The sequence below is a fragment of the Gossypium arboreum genome, chromosome 3, assembly GCF_025698485.1.
Source record: "Gossypium arboreum isolate Shixiya-1 chromosome 3, ASM2569848v2, whole genome shotgun sequence".
NCBI lineage: Eukaryota > Viridiplantae > Streptophyta > Magnoliopsida > Malvales > Malvaceae > Gossypium > Gossypium arboreum.
The window spans coordinates 1,874,531-1,894,148 of NC_069072.1; the positions used below are offsets into that span (position 1 = coordinate 1,874,531).

The following is a 19,618-nucleotide window of genomic DNA, read 5'->3' on the forward strand; positions in this document are numbered from 1 at the left end:
GTTCTAATTTCATATTAAGGTGGTTTTATTAAGTGATTTTGATAGGAAATGATATTTAGGACCTAATTGTGAAAAAATTGTGAATTGAAGGTTTCTGTTGAAATTCAGAATATAAAAGGTTTTGAAATAGTTTATAATGATAAAATAAAGTGTTAATTGAGAAAAATTAGTTCAATTGATGGGTGAATTGAGTAGGGACTAAATTGTGAAAACTGTAAATTTTGGGGTAAAAGTGCAATTTCGAAATTTGAACAGCATAAATTGTGAAGTGAAATAGAAATCAAATAAATGCTAATGAGTAGAAATATTTTATATTATAGATCAAGAGTCCAAAGAAGAACGAGGAAAAGAAAAAGTTGCGGAATAGTCCCAAAATTTCAATATCTTCTACAAATTAGCGGGTAAGTTCATATGGTTGAAATTAGATGTTTATTTGTGAATGATTGAAGTATATAATGTGTTATTATATACGAATTTGTTGTGGGATTGTGTAGATTTTGTTAATGAAAGAATAAATGTGGAAATGCAAATTAGGAAAACGCAGGATTGAGTACGTTAAGTATCGTGGACGTGTGATGAATTGATTGGATAAGACCATGGTTGTTCCATGGCAAAGTGTGAAATGTAGGTATGGTATCATCCATCTTGAGTTGTGAAATGTAGGTATGGTATTATCCATCTTGAGTGTGAAATGTAGGTATGGTATTATCAAATCCATCTTGAGTTAAGAAATGTAGGTATGGCATTTCCCATACCGAGTTAAAAAATATAGGTATGGTATTTCAATGAGAAAAACCATACTGAGTTGTGAATCGTGGCATTGAGCAACGACGTACTCAATTTCGTAAGCCGTTTCCTAATTTGATTATAAGAAATAAAGAGAAGTGATCCAAATGGAAGAGATTGAGTAGTTATTCTTGTTGAGCTCAACTATGTGAAATATTATAACAATGGTTGTGAATCGCAGAAACTTTAGTAAATGTTTTGGTATTGTTTGGAAATATTATGTTTGGTAAGCATTACTTTTAACCTATGAACTTACTAAGCTTCAATAAGCTTACTTGTGTGTGTTTAATATTTTTATGTAGATTGACTTGAAGTGAAGTGGGTAGATCGGATCAACACAACAAAGCACACTATCCAGATCAATTCGGTAGCTTTTGTTTTATGTTTGAAGATTTATATGGCATGTATAGAGTTTGAATGAATTGAAGTAAAGATGTTATAAACTAGTTAACAATATTTGTACTAAAATAGTTTTCGTAAGTAGCAGTAGTTTGACTTTGAAAAATCACTAAAAATAGTAGAAATGGAATTAAATAATGAATAAATTATGGAATCGAATCTCGATGAGTCTATTCTCATATGGAAGAAGCAAAACAGGTATATGAGCTATATTTTATGAGATGTTTAAATTTTTGTGAAACAGGGCCAGAGCAATTTCTGGATCCCTGTTCTGACTTTGGAAATTCACCATAAATTTTACAAAGATAATTATAAGTCATACTTTATATGTACAGATTCCTTATTGAGTCTAGTTTTATTAGAGACAAACTGCATAGTCATTGAAGCTCTGTACAGAGAGATATCTGATTCGTAATACACAAAGGTCAGAGTAGTCAAACCCTGAAACAGGGAGATTTTAAATAATAAACTGTACTAATTGGCTTGACCAAAATTCTAGAAAAAATTGGTAAGTAGATATATGAGTATAAATTCATAGAAAATTTACGGATTTGGATTTGAGTTTTATAACTCGAGATATGAATTATTTAGCAACTATGACACAGTTGGACAACTTGTCTGGAAAGTGTGATATAAATTGTTTGAATTTGTTTAAGTGCTCAAATAAGTTTAGTAATGCCTCGTGCTCGACTCCGGCGACGGTCTCGGGTAAAGGGGGTGTTACAGTTATCGAGAGAACCGATTGTATTTGATCATAGTTAGTTTTTGATAGATGTGTTCATGGGTTGAACAAGTCGAGTCGAGTTTAAGTATCTTGCTCAATCGGTCTAATTTTGAGTTAAGATTAAGCTTATATTTTTCAACTTCGACCCAGTTCAACCACTTATTATTTAAAAATCATAAAAATAACAAATATTTATATATTTTAAATTAAATTCAAATAAAAATATTTTTTATTGTTTTTCAATGTAAACTACGTCCAGGGTCACTAAATTATTAGTAAGTTTATGTTTAAGTTACTCAACTTTAAAAAGTTACAAAATGAACTATTTGAAAGTTTCCATTTAAGTTACTGAACTATTCAAAAGTTTTTATTTAAGTTACTAGGATGATAAGTTTTTTTTTTTTTTAAGTTCGGTTAGTGGGCTTCAAGTGATGACTTGATGATCGATACGATATAAAGAAACATATCTTACATCGAAGTCGATCTGACAATCAATGTTAGAGATAATAAAAGAAAGCTATTTGAATTTTGATTCATAAATTCGTGACGTTTAAAGTTGTTTCATGAGAAAAAAACTTAACTTTAGAAGAGAAAGAGAAGAAGAGTTTTCAATTGATGCAGGTGTTGTGAATGAAGAAGGCCATACAACATCGAATTTAAAAGCCTAGTGACTTAAATGAAAACTTTCAAAAAGTTAAATGACCATTTTGTAACTTTTTAAAGTTGAGTGACCAAAATGTAAACTTACTAGTAGTTTAGTGACCTTGGGTGGAATTTACCCTTCTTTTACAGTAGAATGGATCATTTAAGTGGACTCGAGAGGACAGAGCTTGAGTTCGGGCCTAAAGATTTTTATGAATCGGGTCTTGCCATGACCCGCCTGGCCCGGCCCATGAACTATACCGGACGTCAACCATCTTTTAAAAACGTTGAAAACCGAAGCAGACACTGATAAAATAAAATTAAGAAAAACAAAACTCTCTATAATGGAGATATCGTCGATTCTTAGTACAAACAGGTTTCAGTTTCATCACCATTTTATCATCCATCCATTACCCTCTTCTTTTCCCACAATTCCTTCCATATCCCATCCCGCCCCAAGAGCCTGCTTCACTAATCCAACCTCTGCACCACCGCCAACAACTCCCTTTAAAGAACCCAGCCCCACTCGTCCTCACTCCAAGTCTTACTTAAAAAGACAATCCGCTCTTCTTCAGCTCCAACAATCTTCTAATCTGAGCTCTTCGCTTCAAGAACTCGGTGGGATTTTAAAGCCGCAAGATTTGAATGTAGTTTTACGACATTTCGGGAACTTGGGCAAATGGCATCATCTTTCTCAGGTACCCAGATTTTTGTATGCAGTGGGAAGACATGAATTTTGCGTTAAAAGTCTTAAATTGAAATTTTAATTCTTGGTTGGACCAAAATGCAAAATTTCCATTTACCAAAGGCCTGCCTGTCCCTTGGTTTCACCCCTGTTTGTATGCTATTGCTACGTATCCTTAATGTCAAAGTAGATATTTTGTTTGGATGAACTTTGATTCTTTGTTGTTTCGGATAATTTTTTTGCAGCTGTTAAAAGGGTCTTAAATTGAAATTTTAATTATTGGGAGGGCCTAAAATGCAAATTTTCCATTTACCGAAGGCCTGCCTGTCCCTTGGTTTCACCCCTGTGTGTATGCTATTGCTATGTATCCTTAATGTCAAAGTAGATATTTTGTTTGGATGGACTTTGATTCTTTGTTGTTTTGGATAATTTTTTTGCAGCTGTTTGATTGGATGCAACAGCATGGGAAGACCAATGGTTCATCTTATAGCACTTATATGAAAGTTATGGGGAAAAAACTCAGCCCTGTTAAAGCTTTGGGGATTTACAATGGTATTCCTGATAAACCAACCAAAGTTAATGTATTTATATGTAATTCTCTTCTTAGTTCTTTGGTTACGAATGGGAAATTCGATAGTGGTATCAAATTGTTTGATAAGATGAAGCAAGAGGGCCTAACCCCAGATTTGGTTACGTATAACACGGTATGTTTCTTAATGCAACTAAGAATATAAGTTAAAAGTACCATGAGGGCCAGTGCACTAGGAATCAGATTGCATTTTGTCCCCTTCACTAAAAAATAGGCAATTTAGTCCTTGTACGTTAGATCAAAGAGAAAACAACTCCTTTTTGTTAAAATTTCACATTTACCTCATTCTGATATACAAGGACCAATTTTTAGCAGTAGAAATGAATGAAATTTTTAATAAAAAGACCAATTTGCTCTTTGATCTAACATATAAAGACTAATTTGCCCATTTTTTGAATAGAAGAGGTAAAATGCAATCCAACTTCTAGTACAAAGGCATCCTCAGTGCTTTTACCGAGAATATAATGGTTGTTTTTGAATGTGAATCTTTAATTGTTGTTTTTGTTTTTGTCAATACTTAGTTGCTGGCAGGTTGCATAAGAATAAAAAATGGGCATTATAAGGCATTAGAGTTGATTAAGGAGTTGAAATATAATGGTTTGGAAATGGATAATGTGATGTATGGAACACTTTTGGCCGTTTGTGCTTCAAGTGGGCTTAGCGAAGAAGCTCAAAACTACTTCAACCAGATGAAGGATGAAGGCCTTTCACCTAATTTATATCATTACAGCTCTTTACTTAATGCTTACTCTTACGATGGGAATTATCGTAAGTCCGATGAGTTGATGGAGGAATTGAAATCTTCAGGGTTAGCACCAAATAAGGTTTTTTTTTTTTTTTTTTTTGCGTTTATTTGGTTAGATTTCAAAATTGCATTTGGGAATTAGCTAGTGTTACTTGTGTGTAAATTGATGTTTCGTTTATTTTGTTTTGTAATTCTTGCAGGTTATACTGACTACTTTGTTAAAGGTGTATGTTCGAGGAGGCTTGTTTGAAAAATCGAGAAAATTATTATCTGAATTGGAAGCTTTGGGTTATGCTAAAGATGAGGTACTTTGATAATTTCCTCTCATTTTGTGCCTGGTCAAATATGAGATGTGAAAATTGATAAAGTTATGCATTTATTCATACGATTAAGCTTCATTGGCTGCTTTTGTGATTGAAAACCTTGCTTAGTTTTGTAACTAAGTGCTCGTAATATACAAACACTTATGTAGATGCCTTACTGTTTATTGATGGATGGTCTTTCGAAAGCTGGGCGCCTTGATGAAGCAAGATCAGTTTTTGCCGAAATGCATGAAAAACGTGTCAAATCCGGTAAGTTTACAATTACTGCATGTTCAAGGAACACTGGCTAATGATTTAAGGCACGCTTACCTTGTTATATTGAAGTTTCATCTCCCCTTGTTTAGTAAAAGTACCATGGAGGCCCTTGTACTAGGATTCGGATTGCATTTTGCCCTCTTTACTCAAAAAATTGGCAAATTAATCCCTATATGTTAGACCAAATAGCAAATTGGTCATTCTATTAAAAATTTCATCCATTTCTATTGTTAAAAATTGGTCCATGTATGTTAACATTAGGTACATGTGGCATGTCATGTGTCCTTGTCTAGTTATTCTGTCAGTTATGCGAGTTTTTAACAGTAAAAATGGATGAAATTTTTAATAGAAAGGACCAATTTCCTCTTCGATCTAACGCACAGGGACTAATTTGCTCATTTTTTGAGTATAGGTAGCAAAATGCAATTTAATTCTTAGTATGGGATTCTCTATGGTACTTTTACCCTTGTTTTGGTTCCAATTCCAAGTATATGAAACTTATTTGTCTCCTTCAGATGGATACTCGCATAGCATCATGATCTCAGCTCTGTGTCGAAGCGAGCTTTTTGAAGAGGCAAAGAAGTTGGCTCAAGATTTTGAGGCCAAGTATAACAAGTATGACCTGGTTATGTTAAATACGATGCTTTGTGCTTACTGTAGAGCAGGCGATATGGAGAGTGTAATGCAAACAATGAAGAAAATGGATGAACTTGCAATCAGTCCAGATTATAGCACTTTTCATATCCTAATAAAGTATTTCTGTAAGGAGAAACTATATCTTCTTGCTTATAAGATCATGGAGGACATGCACGGTAAAGGATATCATCCGGCGGAGGTACAGGACTTTCAAATTTTTAGATGTTATTATGAATGGTAGCGTGGGTTTCTGAGTTGTTATCATTGTCCAGCATCGGTTCAGCATAACTAACGTAATCCCATGAGTTTTTCTTCACTTTGCGCATCGTATGAAACACTCTTAGAACTTGGTCCATTCTTCCATAGCAATGTTTTGTACTTCCAGTTACGGGACTATATACTTGGTTGCCTGTCATAATACAAATTACTGGAACGAGTCTTTTTGTCTATACAATTGTTATCTCCAACTATACTCTCTTTTTTTTCCCGCAAATATGCCTGAAGGTGGTTTCTTGTCGTTATGTGAATTTTGTTTGCTCAAGCTTATTTGCGTTGCTGCTTTGGCAGTGGACATGTTACTTAATAACAAGGGTCGCATTAAAAGCTATCCGGAAAACATACCTAAGTTATTGGTTTTTCTTTAATGGGAATTCTACGCTTGGCATGTAGGCAGCATCTTTTATGGAAATAAGTTAAATCATTATAACCATACAATTCTATTCTATTTGCAGGAACTTTGCTCCTCCTTAATATTTCAACTTGGTAAAATGAAGGCTCATTCTGAAGCATTTTCGGTTTACAATATGTTGAGATATAGCAAAAGAACAATGTGTAAAGCCTTTCATGAGAAAATTCTACAAATTCTTATAGCTGGAAAACTGTTCAAAGATGCATATGTAGTTGTCAAGGTATGTGATAGAACTATCAGTCCCTTCTTTACTATCAATTTTTTTCTCTCAAATTATTTCTCTTATCAGGATAATTCAGAACACATCTCTCAGCCTGCTATAAAGAAGTTCGCAAGTGCATTTATGAAGTTCGGTAATATCAACTTGATAAATGATGTCCTGAAGGTTATTCATGGTTCCGAGTCCAAGATTGATCAGGTAGGTATTTATGGACTTTAATTAATCTGATTCACGAATTGAAATTACTTTTCTATGAACTTGCCATGTCTCTGCTATTCTGCATTCTGATGCATGGACTGCATCTGCGTTTGATTATCATGAGATTGGTGTATGTAGGTATACTTAGAGCTGAACAGATCATATTAATGTTATAATCCATCTGCTGGATTAAATATCTCCAGTCCGTGAAAGCTATACCCTGGAGATCCTTAGCATGGATACATCGGTATTGTAGTGGCATTATTTTTAGTTTTTATTGCCATAGAAAAGATGGTCAGGTTAAAACATAGGTAATAGTTTCTGATTATGTTACTCAGACTCGGGTGTGTGTTGTATACAGGTATGGTTGGTTTTTCTAAGTTTTTTCGTGTATTTGAAGGATTTTTGGAGGTCATATCCTTGTATCGGTGTGTCAAACACCAGTGTCGGACATGGGTACTTCATGAATAATGAAGAGTCCGAGCAACATAGGTTTTTGAACACAATTAGACCCAGTCCTACTTCCATGGAATTGGAGCAATATCTCTTGATTTTGATACAGGTTTGGCTGTGTGTTATAATTCATAATATGATTAAATCATTCGATTTATTCGGTTTTACACAGGGACTGTTTCAGACTGCTGTATCCCGTTATATTGCTCAGCCCGAAAAAAAGGAATTGCTCCTGCAGTTGCTGCAGTGGATGCCAGGACAAGGATATGCTGTTGATTCAACGACAAGAAACCTGATTCTTAAGAACTCTGAGTTACTTGGACGCCAACTCACTGCAGAGGTATTATCCAAGCAACATATAATGTCGAAAGGGTCACAGTCTAAACGTTAGATCACAGCTGGGTCAGCATTCAATGGAACAGTTTACATTGAATAGAAGAATTCCAATCAAATAATCTGGTTGCAGGTAATGATAATTCTGATTTTCCAAAATCCAATTCCTTTGTGTTAACGTTTATTCTTTCTTGTGTTCCAAGTTTTTTGTTTTTCCAAGACATTTCAATATCAAAATATCAATGCTTTTAGGATCTGTTTGTGTTTGTAGGGAAGACCTTTCGTCCATGTAAAAAGCATGTTTCAACCTCTTTTCTTGAGCTTCACTCAACAAACCATTAGATAGTATCTTGTGAAGTGAAGGTGGACAGGATTCACTTCCCTCAGCTGATTTCCGTAAATTTTCACCAGGAAATCGATGCTTTGTAAAGTAGAAGCTCCGAATGGAGAACAACCCAGAGTTTTTTTGATAGGAGAGACAAGTTTTCAGGTTGGTTTCCGTTCATGCAATCATTTTTAAGAAGTGATATTAATAACTCCGCAACCTTCATAATTTTCACTCGCAAACAAGCTGCTTTATAATATATGTAAGTGCTTCTCTTTATTCCTTCAACAATATTCTTCTTTTACAAGCAAGCGTTCTCTTTTTTTTTTTTTTTTTTGGTTTGTTCATGAATACGACTCTTGGACCGATTCAAAGCTGAAGTACTGCACGCTGATCACCTCGAACCACAGCTAAGACCTGCAAAAATTTGCAGGGAACTCTTAAAATCTGGGGAGTTCCAACTGGTATTATTATTGCAAGCAAGAACGTGATTTTGAAAAGAAAACCTTACCTCGCTTATGGAAATACTGCGACCAGAATCATTTTTCAGACAAAGCAAAGCCGCCCGAGCCATACAATGAACCACCTTCAAATCATCTTCTTTATCCGCCAATCTCGGATCCATCAGTTGAGTGACTGAACTGCTTTCTAGAAGCGGCAGCGCCTTCATTTAAGTATGAAGAGCATTAATGTCACCCTAATACATAGTCAGACGTTGGTATAACCTCGTGATAGACAAATGTTAGTATCTAACATTCATCTAAATCCGGGTAACATAGCTTATATTTGTTCGATATTTCTAGCTGCCTAAAAATTTCTTAGAACATATGTGATGATTCATAATCATTTTCATCGAGAAACTCCTATAAAAGTTTTATGGAGTTTCCTTTATTAGAAGTTAGATTGTATTTTGTTTCCTCTATTTAAAGAATTGGCAAATTAGTCCATCTATTTTAGATTGAAGAGGAAGTTGATCTTTTTCGTTAAAAAATTCATTCATTTATATTGTTAAAAACTAGTGTAGTTGATAGAATAATCAAACAGTGATACAAGCGTGTCTTGTGTATCACATGCTGATGTATAAGGACCAGTTTTTAATAATAGAAATGAATGAAATTTTTAAGAGAATGATCAATTTGTTTTTTGATTTAACGTATTAGGATTAATTTATTTATTTTTTAGTAAATGGGATAAAATGTAATCTGATTTTTAATACAGAGGTGTTCATGATGTTTTTACTAAAACCTCCTTATAACAATAGAAAATAGTCACCATAGGAAGCAATTTGAACAAAAATCTTACCCAGTCTATCAGGGACTGACCCTCATTTTCATGTGGAAAGCAACCTGCAACTTTTCCAGAAATAAGCTCCACAAGAAACAATCCATAGTCATGTATATCCACATAAAGTTGCTTGTCTTCCTCTAGGTTTGGGCATCTTCATCCACCAAAAACAGGTTCAAAATTATCACAAATATTTTGACATGGGTGACATTTATTTAAAGATTATATTATAATGGGATCTTGTGAGATTTTTTTAAATCAACGGGTGAAATAAAAAGGAAGAAAAAGAAACTTCAATACATTGTTGATCATGTCATGTAAAATTTGCATTTTAACCAATTTAATTAGTTTTAATACTAAAGAATGAGAAAAACTAATTTCTAAAGAAAAGTAACATATTGGTGACGGATTGATAGGTTTCAGGTCTTCCGCATAATTTTTTAGTTTCTAACGTGATTTAATCAAACAGTTACAACTCTTATTTTTATCTTTTAACCATTACCATTGATTTAAAAAAGACCCTATAAAATCTCACCTTAAAAGTTACATGCAAAGACGTGTAAAAATTACAGGCAAAAGACGTGTAAAAATTCAACTCATATGGAGAAAATTTTTTCTTACTTTCCAGTTGAATTCCCGTTAAAAGGAACATCACCTTTGTACCACTTGGCTGTCATAAAATTGCTTAGCTTCAATATGGTAATACAAATCCATAAACATCAGTCAGTAATCTGTATGCAAATTTCTAATACAAAAGATATAGTTTTAGATTTACTTACCATAGGTGAGCAACCATGAGAATAAACAATGTTAGATGAACAAACAGATTGATGAACGATCGGTCCGTCGGGGCATTCTTCATGGAGATAGCGCAAGCTACCGCCTATTTCAATAGCAGTATACCACCTTGCTCTCCAAGAAAGGTTAATAGCAGAGACATCACCTGCAGAATATTAAGAATGTTTTGCTCTAAAGCTGTGGAACTGAAACGGGGGAACAAAGGAAGAAGGTATCTTACATTGCAACTTCATAGCAAAACTATACAAACATGGATAATCGGATATGAGTAATCTGTTCGTGGCGGTACAGCAATATCCAACGATGTTCATGATATTGCGATGGCGTACACGGGAGAGGATCGTAAGCATCGACCAAAACTGTTCATCGTCTTGAATAGATTTGACTATAACAGGTGTATTCTGCAATACCCCTTCGTAAACTTTAAGATTTTCCTCTTGACAAATGATATCAGAGAAGCCGTTCGTAATCTCTTCGATTTCACTGAACAAAAATTCTCGAGGAAAACCAGGTCTAAATTGTAATGGATACCAAGAGGGACCCCGTGGAGTTTGTTGTATCGATGATTCCCCTTCCTCAATCACGTTCTGATTTCCGGTTTCTTGATCATTAAGGGATCGATCATCGGGCCAAGTTTGAGCATCCGCTTGTTCACTACTTACAGGAGAGTAATCAGGCTTGGGAGCCCTTGATGGCATTAAAGTAGCAACATCTTTTCCTTTCATTACTGCAACATTGCATTCAACATTCCAATATATACACATTTTGTACTTCTTTAAGTGGCTGTCAGTAATCAAGATTATAAAAAAAAACACTAATCAATATTCAAATTTAATACCCTTTTTCCAGTTTGAGAAATTGTATGCATTAGAATGCAAAAAACAGAAGCAATGAAAAGGATAGTTGGCCATACCTGTCAAGAACAATCCATCTTGTGTTAGCATTTTCTGCTTCTTTGAGTGTTATTTCTTCAGGACATATTCCAGCAGCAAGTTTGACCTCCATCTTAACCTAATCAGTACAAAGTTTCAGATAATATGCCAGTAAAACCCTATTTACGGACAAGTCTCGATTGCAATGATAATATACAATACACTCTTAGGGAAAAAAACTCAAGTTTAGGATTGTAAATAAGATACTAATGCTTGCAAACTATTTGAGTTCTACTTGAAAAAACTTTAATTTGATTCGGTAATTATCGAGCCAATCTCGATCTTTAGCAACTCCAACTTTCAATCGAGCCAAATTCAAGCACTATCTCGTAGCCTAATTGAGCTTTTTATTTTAATATATTTTTATATCATAAAATTACATTTTTTATCTTTATTATATAGAAACAAAGATAATCAAGTTTTGAGTACGAAAATTGATAAACATGTTTAATTATGTCTCAAGCTAAGCTCAAACATAGAAATTGATGCTCAAGTCAAGCTTGAGTCGAGTATCAAACCTCAAATTTCTAATCAAGCTTGAGCTTACCACTATTTAGGCTCAACTCAACTCAACTGCACCCCTACGCAAGTTCAATTCTAGAGATCATATTGTTGGAGGCAACCACGAACCCCAAAAAGATTTAATCCCTATATACCATAAAACGGACATAGAAGATAACTAAGTTCCAAATTTTTTTTTCACTTACCTCGTTTCTTTTACATTGTTTAGAGAAAGGTTGAAGGATAGCTTGGAACTGTTCCCTTTTTCTCTCAATTTCTTCACCAAGATCTCTGGGTTTCACTTCTGCATGTCCTGATGAAATTGAAAACTCCAACTTTTCCACTACAAAAGCATTAGATGAACAATTTAACTCATGAAATCCATAATATTATGCAGCCTGCACCATGTGAAAAATCCATGAACTCCATAACATATCTAAAATGAGATGCCAAAGCAGTTTGGACCCAATTTTCAGAAATTATTTCTCAGCCTGAAAAATCTAGAGCTTTGATTATCAAATGTAAGTCCATTAATCTAATATCCCTAATCTCTTATGTCTTGACCTTGATAACAAGTTGAGTGCTTACCAAGGAATTTAAGCTTTTTACTATCAAGTAAAAAGAACAAACAATTCAAGAATTCATATGTGCCAAATGTATAAATACTTCTCACAAGGAAAAAGAAAATTTCTTTGGCCATAACCCAACATAGCTTGTCTGGTTGTAGTCAAGAAAACAAGCCACCAGACATAACAAGTGCTTGTTAATGCCCAATAACCTTATTCTAAGCAACCAATATTACAGGACAAACAAACTGATCACTAAACAGATCACGGAGGCCAGTGCACTATTATGATTAGACAGATAGTCACTGAACATGCATCGTGTAGCCCTTTAGATAGCTCGGGTGTCATGTATAAATTCCGATTATGAAACTCATCCTCAACGCTTACACTTAGTGGAAAAACATGAAAAAAAATTTTGGGAGATCTAATTAGGGGTTGAATTAAAATTTTAAAAATTTTGATTAAAAAGATTAATGAAAATTTATAAAAAAATTAGAGGTCTAATTGATTTTTTAAAACTTTTAAAGACTTAATTAAGTTTTCTAAAAGCTTTAAAGAATATGATTAAAATTTTCAAAAAATTTGAGTGATATAATAAAAGTTTTTCAAAATTTTGAGGCTAAGGCCTCCTACTTTGGCTCCAATGATGTTCCAACCTTACCTATATATAGAAGTTATGCTAGGGTTAGAGTTGTCCATAAGCCGGGTCATGATCGAAAAGTGTGAGATTTTGGGCAAAAAATAAGGAGTTGGGTCTCGGGTAAGGTTTTTTGACCCAGCCCAACCTGAATTTATAAAAAAATATTATAATATTTTGTTGTTGTTTTCCCACTGTTTTGCTACTATTTCACTGTTATATTGTTACTATTTTGTTGTTGTTGTTTGAATATTGTATAACTAATGTTTTATTGTTAAATTTGCTACTATTTTAGAGTTATTTGCTTGCTAAGTTGCACATATATTAATGTTATTTAAGTATAAAGACTTTTTTAATTTATTTTCAATTTGTTGGAAAATATTTATTTTAATGTTTTTAGTCTATATAATGTATTATATTTTTCTAAATTTTTATATAAAAATAAAATAAAATATTTTTAATCTTTAACTCGCCCTGATTTTAGCATTTTTATTCAAGCCGGGCTTGAGCAAAAATTTAGGCCTATAGACAACTCTAGCTAGGGGTAGGCACGAGCCTTCGCTCCTAAACTAAACTTTTTTTCTTTTTATTCCTTTTAAAAATTATAAAATTTTAAGTTAATCTAACAATAAATTTACATGTTGGCCTCTTAAAATTTAAAATTCATTTCTATTCCTTTAAAAAGATTATAATTAATCCCTCAAAAAGTTAAAAAAATTTATTGAAAATTACATTTTAACTTTCACAAATTTATAATTTAAATTTGACCCTGAATTTCTTACTTCACCCCTTGCCTACACTTTTGGTATCTTTTATCAACCGCCAAACTTTCACAAGTATTTTCGAAAAAGATTGTATGAAACAGTAACGTCATGTCATTTAAATACTTTTTTTCCAATTATTGTATGCTACATTAATATTTTCATCCTAATTTTTAATATTTTCATCTTAAAAAATCAAATCTAAATAAAATCCTAAAATTTAAGATGAAATTACTGTAAATAAAACTATTTGAAAGAAATAATATTACTATTTCATCCAATTTTTTTTTCCATATTTTCAAACCCCAAATTCAACTGCCATCCTATACTAGAGATGAGAGATGTCAGACTATTTTTTCCAAACACATAGAGAACTAAATAAATAAATAAATAAAATAACTCACATATTCCAGAGATGTTAAATCTCATGTTCAAAGGAAAGCATTGAGTAGCGTTCTTCTTCCCCATATCACCCAAAATTCCGACGACGATTACGATGTTTTTCCGGCGAACGACGTGTTTAAGAGCCCAGTCAAGTGGCTCCACCATTCCTTTGCTTCTCTTACCATCTATCACCACGATCACACTCTCTCTTGCCATCGATTCCGCTTCAGACACCATCTTTGTTGTTGTTAGCTTCGTGATTGTCAATCTGAAAGTAATGAATGAAATGCTCTTCAGCTTGACTTTGGGGTAAAGATGGTTACTAAATATCCATTAATGGCGACTCGGACTAGATTATAGTTTTTAGTTACAATCGCCTGTTAACATTGTTGCAATCTCATTGGCATGTTGTATCATATAATCCAAAAAATAGCTGTGCGGAATCATATATTTTGTGTATATTAAGACTATATGAATTTTATATGGTAATATAAAAATTTTAAATTAATAAAGGTAAAATTCTACTTTTGAGTATCTTAAAAATGATAAAAATTTGATTTAATCTTTTAAAATTATAAAGATATATGCTATAATTAAAATAGTGAAATTGTATTTTATTATCGTAAAAATTATATTTTAATTTCGGTCCGTAAAAATTTTTTTTGGCTTCGCCCTTGTGGTAAAACTTGGACTGTATATTTATTTGAGATCTAAACTTAGCAAGTTTTCTTAATTCGGTCCTTAAATCTTTCTTAACTTGGCAAATTTTTTCAATTTGGTCCTTAATTTTGTATTTTATTAAGGTAAGATGACATGGTACTCTTCATCACAAGAAAATTTAAAATTTTATAAAAATTTTAAAAATACAAAAAAATTAAAAACTTTTAAAGTAATGATGTGGCATAATCTTGAAGTGCCATGTCGTCACACTTTAACCGACTAAATGTGAACCAAAAAAGTTTAAAGACTAAATGCCTTTCTATCTTTTTTATTTTTATATTTTTAAAATAAAAGACTTTTTATATTAAAGAAGAAAAAAGCAAAACTGATATTTTTATAACAACATAAAATTGTTTATTTTATAAGATAGATTTAATTAAATGATGTTACATCAATTTAAAATATGTCGTGATATGATATGACACGTTATTGAATTTATTGTAGTTAAAAAATTCAAACGATTGCACTTAATATAATTCGATTTCATATATTATTTATTAGTTAAATGCAACCGTTTGAGTTTTTTAAATTACCATGATTCAGTGATTATGTCCGGTCATATTATAAATTTATATTATGATATTTAATTAAGTTCACATCATAAATTTAAAGTTTTTTTATCAATTATTATAAATATGACATTTAATTAAATTGTTAAATTCAATATTTTCCATGTGAATATTTTTTTCATCTTAATATTATTATTTTTTAAAAAAATTATATTATTAATTTTGATTAGAGCTCACTTGTTTGTAATTTTCTATGAAAATTTTAATTATTTTCTGGACATTTAAGCTTAAAATTAATAAACAAATTGAAGATAAAACTCAATTTCCAACTCAACGGTTAAACTGGCGGTTAAGATTATTTTCATTTTTCATTTTTAATTTTTTAATCCATATTTCAGCATTTTCCCACTTCACAGCCGGCATATCCGCTGCGACAAAACGAAGCAATGACGACTACGACTGCAACCGCGACGGCGCCGCCTTGCGTAGCTCACTTAGTTAGCCGTTCCACAGCTCGTCTTCAACACTCCAGAGCCGCTCTTCTTCTTCACCAAAACGCCGCGTTTCGGACCAAGAAAACCACCAAGAACAATCTCTCATCGAGAAACACTTCATCTACCATCGCCGCCGCTTTACCTTTCGAACTTTCCCCTCCTCCTATCGATCACGATTTCCTAGTAAGTAGCTTTCTTCCTCTTTTAATCCTAGGAAAAAAACTTCGTTTATGGACTTTAATTTCGTTTTTTTTTTGTTGTTGCAGGATTCAGTTACAGGTGAAGGAGCAAAAGTTTCTGAGGAAGGGATAATAGAAACGTTTGAAAATGACGATGAAGCTTTGGATGCATTCGATAATGGCGTGGTGGTAAGATTCTACTTTTGAATTCCTGTCTTCGTTGATTCGATCTCTTACTACTATTTCTAATATTATCTTCTTATTTTTTATTTGATAATTGCTTTAGGTTATGGACCTTTCACATTTTGGAAGGTTAAGAGGTTGGTGTCTCCGCTTAATTCCTGCTTCAATTAATTTTAGGTTTTTAAATTTTATTTATTATGAATTTATTATTCTTTATGAAAATTTACATGTATTGGATTTAATTGTTGAAAAAGTCAGTGGAGATGATAGGATTCAGTTTCTTCATAATCAAACCACTGCCAATTTTGAATGTCTTAGTGAAGGGCAGGTGATAGATCTAATCATCTAATCTACCCCTTCTTTTTTCTTCTCTTTTGCTTAATTTGGTTCAAATTGATTGGATTTTGTGTAAAATTCTTAGGGATGTGAAACCGTTTTCGTTACGCCGACTGCAAGGACGATTGATATTGCTTATGCTTGGATTATGGTAGTTCTTCTTTTTGCTATTTCTAATAATCTTTAGTTTTAGTTTATAGTAATGGATTGATCCTAGTTGATTTGTTAAGACTTTACTATACTTTTATTTTATGTTTTTACAGAAGAAGGCAGTTTTATTGGTGCTTTCACCAGAGACATGTGGAAACATAACTGAAATGCTCAATAAGTTAGTGCATCAATGATCAATCTCTTTTAGATCCTTGCCTTCATTTATGAAGAAAAAAATGGAGAGTCTTTATTAGGAGTCAAATTGTATTTTGTCTGCTTTACTCAAAGAATAGGCAAATTAGTCGTTGTATAGAAGATCACAGAGCAAACTGATCTCTGTTAAAAAGTTCATCCATTTCTAGTGTTAAAAATTGGTTTGGCTAACAAAACAATCAGAAAATTAGACATGACTTGCTATGTGTACCTCATGTTGATTTAAGTAGAAATTGATGAAATTTTTAATAGAAAGATCGGTTTACTCTTTGATCTTAGGTACGAAGACCAATTTGTCCATTTTTTTAGTAAAGGGGGAAAATGCAATCTAACTTTTAATACAGATATTTCCATGATACTTTTACTGTAGTGAGTGCTAAGCTTTTCTTATGCAGGTACATATTTTTTGCGGATAAGGTAGAGATTCAAGACATCACCAAGCAAACTTGCTTTTTCGCTTTATCTGGTCCCAAGAGCTCTGAAGTAAGCAATTTTGTATAAATTGTGCATATTTCCAGGATATTTCTCTTTTTGTTGGTTTTAATCTGATAATCTTAATGATAGGTGATGGCTAATTTGAATCTGGGTGATGTTGTTGGACAACCATACGGCACAAATCGTCATTATAACGTAAGATACCTATATATTGCCAATGCCAAGTTGTAAATGTTTGAACATTTGAACTATTTCGTATTAGAATGAGGTAATCTAATATCAAAGCAATACTTGAGTGAAAAAATAGTAAAAGTTTACTCTGTTTAATGTTCATTTCAGTGAATCAAAAATAGGATCATTAACCAATTTCAGGTGAACGGTATGCCTGTAACTGTTGGGGTCGGAAATATCATTTCCGACGAAGGTTTTTCATTGTTGATGTCACCAGCGGCAGCCGATTCCGTCTGGAAAACTCTTCTATCTAAAGGTGCTATTCCTTTAGGTTCTAATGCCTGGGAAAAGCTAAGGATTACACAAGGTGGTAACTCTTGATTTATTGGTTAGTCATGGCTTAAGAACGGTGTACTTATTGTAACAAAGTTCCTAGGAAATTCTAATTTAATTTTGCAGGTAGACCAGCTCCTGGAAAGGAACTTACCAATGACTTTAATGTTCTGGAGGCTGGTCTTTGGAACTCAATTTCATTGAACAAAGGTACCTAATCCTTACCATGTGTTAAACTGAACTACTGGTGGAGTGACAAAAGACTTCCGATCAAGTCTTTTTGTTGACAGGGGCGAAGGCAAGGGAGCAAATTTTCCATTTGGCCCTTAAAAATTTATGAAATTACATGTTTGTATAATAATAACATTGCATTTTGCCTCCCCAAATTTATGATTCATCTCTTGACCCCCAAAGCAATTTTCTGGATTTGCTACTATCCTTGGACAACCCCTACCCCAAACCCTTATAATATATACATTCCTTACCATTGAATGTCTGCTAAGAAAATTACAAAACATGCGTTATCGGACTCTATGATCCTTAGGCTGTTACAAGGGACAAGAGACAATATCAAGACTCATTACATATGATGGAGTTAAACAGAGACTGTGGGGTATTCATTTATCAGCACCTGCAGAACCAGGCAGCCCCATTACAGTTAATGGGAAAAAGGTTCTAATCTCACTCTTTCCCCGAACTGATGATATGTATGGTTTTATATTTTGGGTAATTTTGGGAACTATTGACATAAAGCTATTCTTTAAAGGGAAATTTCTGCCATTAGTCCCTGTATTACGCGTTTATGAATTTTAAAATTCCAATCTTGATAAAACAATAACTGTCAAATTCATTTAAGTTATGTTATTTCCAGAATATGATGTAGCAAACATGTTATCACATACATAATTCTTTATCAAATTGTTATTTTCACTCATAAAAAAGTTAGTTATATTTAAAGACTATCGCTTGTGTTAAGATTAAAATTTTGAAATTTTGAAATTTGAAAAATATAGGAATTAATAATGATCTAATTGGAGAACATGGATTAAACCTACAACTTTAGGCATAATACAAGACTAATAGCAAAATTTAATCAAACTGATCTAACTACTAGTATTTAAATAGAAATGTACATTGACTAAAATTGACCAAATTAAAGTACAAGGACTAAATCCACAAGACTTATAGAAGAATTTGATCTTCTTTGAATCGCTGCAGGTGGGAAAGCTGACAAGCTATACAACAGGAAGAAAGGAATGTGACCATTTTGCTTTAGGCTACATCAAGAGGAAAGCGGCTTCAGATGGAGACACTGTAATTGTTGGAGAAAAGATTATTGGGACAGTAGTGGATGTTCCTTTTCTTTCTCGGCAATCTCCACCTCCGGTAAAGAACTCCGGCCCTCGACTAAATTGAAATTATATGGATATAAACAATCTTGGTTCAAAGGTTTTTCTGGTATGGCTTAGCTTTTGTCAAGTTTCATACCGCTTTCTTTGATTTGTATCTTTTTGGGCTTTAATTCCTACGTACCGAAGCATTATGCTCCTTTCGTTGTAATGTTTTTACAAATCGATGAACTCGATCCCTCCTTTTTTCTATGATAAATCCCTGAATTGTGTATACTATAGCTCTTCTTTGTGGTATGCTAATGTCCATATTTAGAGTTGAAGACTTGCATCTTTTTATTTTTTAAAGTGATGGGTTTGGGATGTAATTGAACCAAATTGAGCTTGAATGAAGCTTAAGCTGAATTAAATTTTGCGTTCCAAAGTTCAGTTGAACTTTGATTAAGTTCTACTTTAAAGCTCGAGTATAAGTTCGAATTAGAATTTTTTTTTAATCTAGGTAACATTTAGGAAAGTTTGGATCCGGATTTAGATTTAGATTTTAAAAATTTATGATTTATGAATTTATTATTTTAAATTTTTATTTGGTAATGGAAGAATTTAAAATTTAATATTTTGAATTAATCCAAATTCATTGTTGGATAATTCAAATTTAAATTTTCATTTCAATTAATTCTAGGCT

At 32.8% G+C, this 19,618-nt stretch overlaps 3 protein-coding genes across 5 annotated transcripts; 2 read left to right on the top strand and 1 right to left on the bottom strand.

Annotated features, from left to right (window-relative positions):
- The first annotated feature begins 2,843 nt into the window (after window positions 1–2,843).
- LOC108476434 (pentatricopeptide repeat-containing protein At1g10910, chloroplastic) lies at window positions 2,844–9,129 on the top strand. 3 transcript variants are annotated; one of them, XM_053025383.1, is made up of 11 exons: window positions 2,844–3,249; window positions 3,677–3,940; window positions 4,347–4,649; window positions 4,771–4,875; window positions 5,043–5,142; window positions 5,664–5,983; window positions 6,516–6,692; window positions 6,762–6,890; window positions 7,516–7,809; window positions 7,948–8,263; window positions 8,435–9,129. In XM_053025383.1, the coding sequence occupies exons 1-9, from the start codon at window positions 2,896–2,898 to the stop codon at window positions 7,732–7,734; spliced, it is 1,971 nt and encodes a 656-aa protein (XP_052881343.1). In that variant the 5' UTR covers window positions 2,844–2,895; the 3' UTR covers window positions 7,735–7,809; window positions 7,948–8,263; window positions 8,435–9,129. The 3 variants fall into 3 exon arrangements, with proteins under 3 accessions (XP_052881343.1, XP_052881344.1, XP_017634143.1); XM_053025384.1 differs by having other exon boundaries at window positions 7,948–8,166; XM_017778654.2 differs by having other exon boundaries at window positions 7,948–9,129.
- Window positions 8,371–14,101, bottom strand: LOC108474928 (serine/threonine-protein kinase CDG1-like). The gene is made up of 9 exons (XM_017776959.1): window positions 13,885–14,101; window positions 11,723–11,859; window positions 10,997–11,094; window positions 10,334–10,866; window positions 10,065–10,228; window positions 9,907–9,974; window positions 9,304–9,439; window positions 8,513–8,665; window positions 8,371–8,418 (listed from the first exon to the last, which is right to left on the bottom strand). Exons 1-9 carry the CDS (start codon window positions 14,099–14,101, stop codon window positions 8,371–8,373), a joined length of 1,554 nt encoding a protein of 517 aa, XP_017632448.1.
- Window positions 14,102–15,407: 1,306 nt separating this feature from the next.
- Window positions 15,408–19,387, top strand: LOC108474692 (putative transferase At1g60990, chloroplastic). Its single transcript, XM_017776688.2, has 12 exons — window positions 15,408–15,770; window positions 15,854–15,955; window positions 16,053–16,086; window positions 16,204–16,277; window positions 16,371–16,436; window positions 16,549–16,613; window positions 17,044–17,131; window positions 17,213–17,278; window positions 17,456–17,621; window positions 17,714–17,797; window positions 18,132–18,259; window positions 18,806–19,387. The coding sequence occupies exons 1-12, from the start codon at window positions 15,540–15,542 to the stop codon at window positions 19,001–19,003; spliced, it is 1,302 nt and encodes a 433-aa protein (XP_017632177.1). The 5' UTR covers window positions 15,408–15,539; the 3' UTR covers window positions 19,004–19,387.
- Window positions 19,388–19,618: the final 231 nt, after the last annotated feature.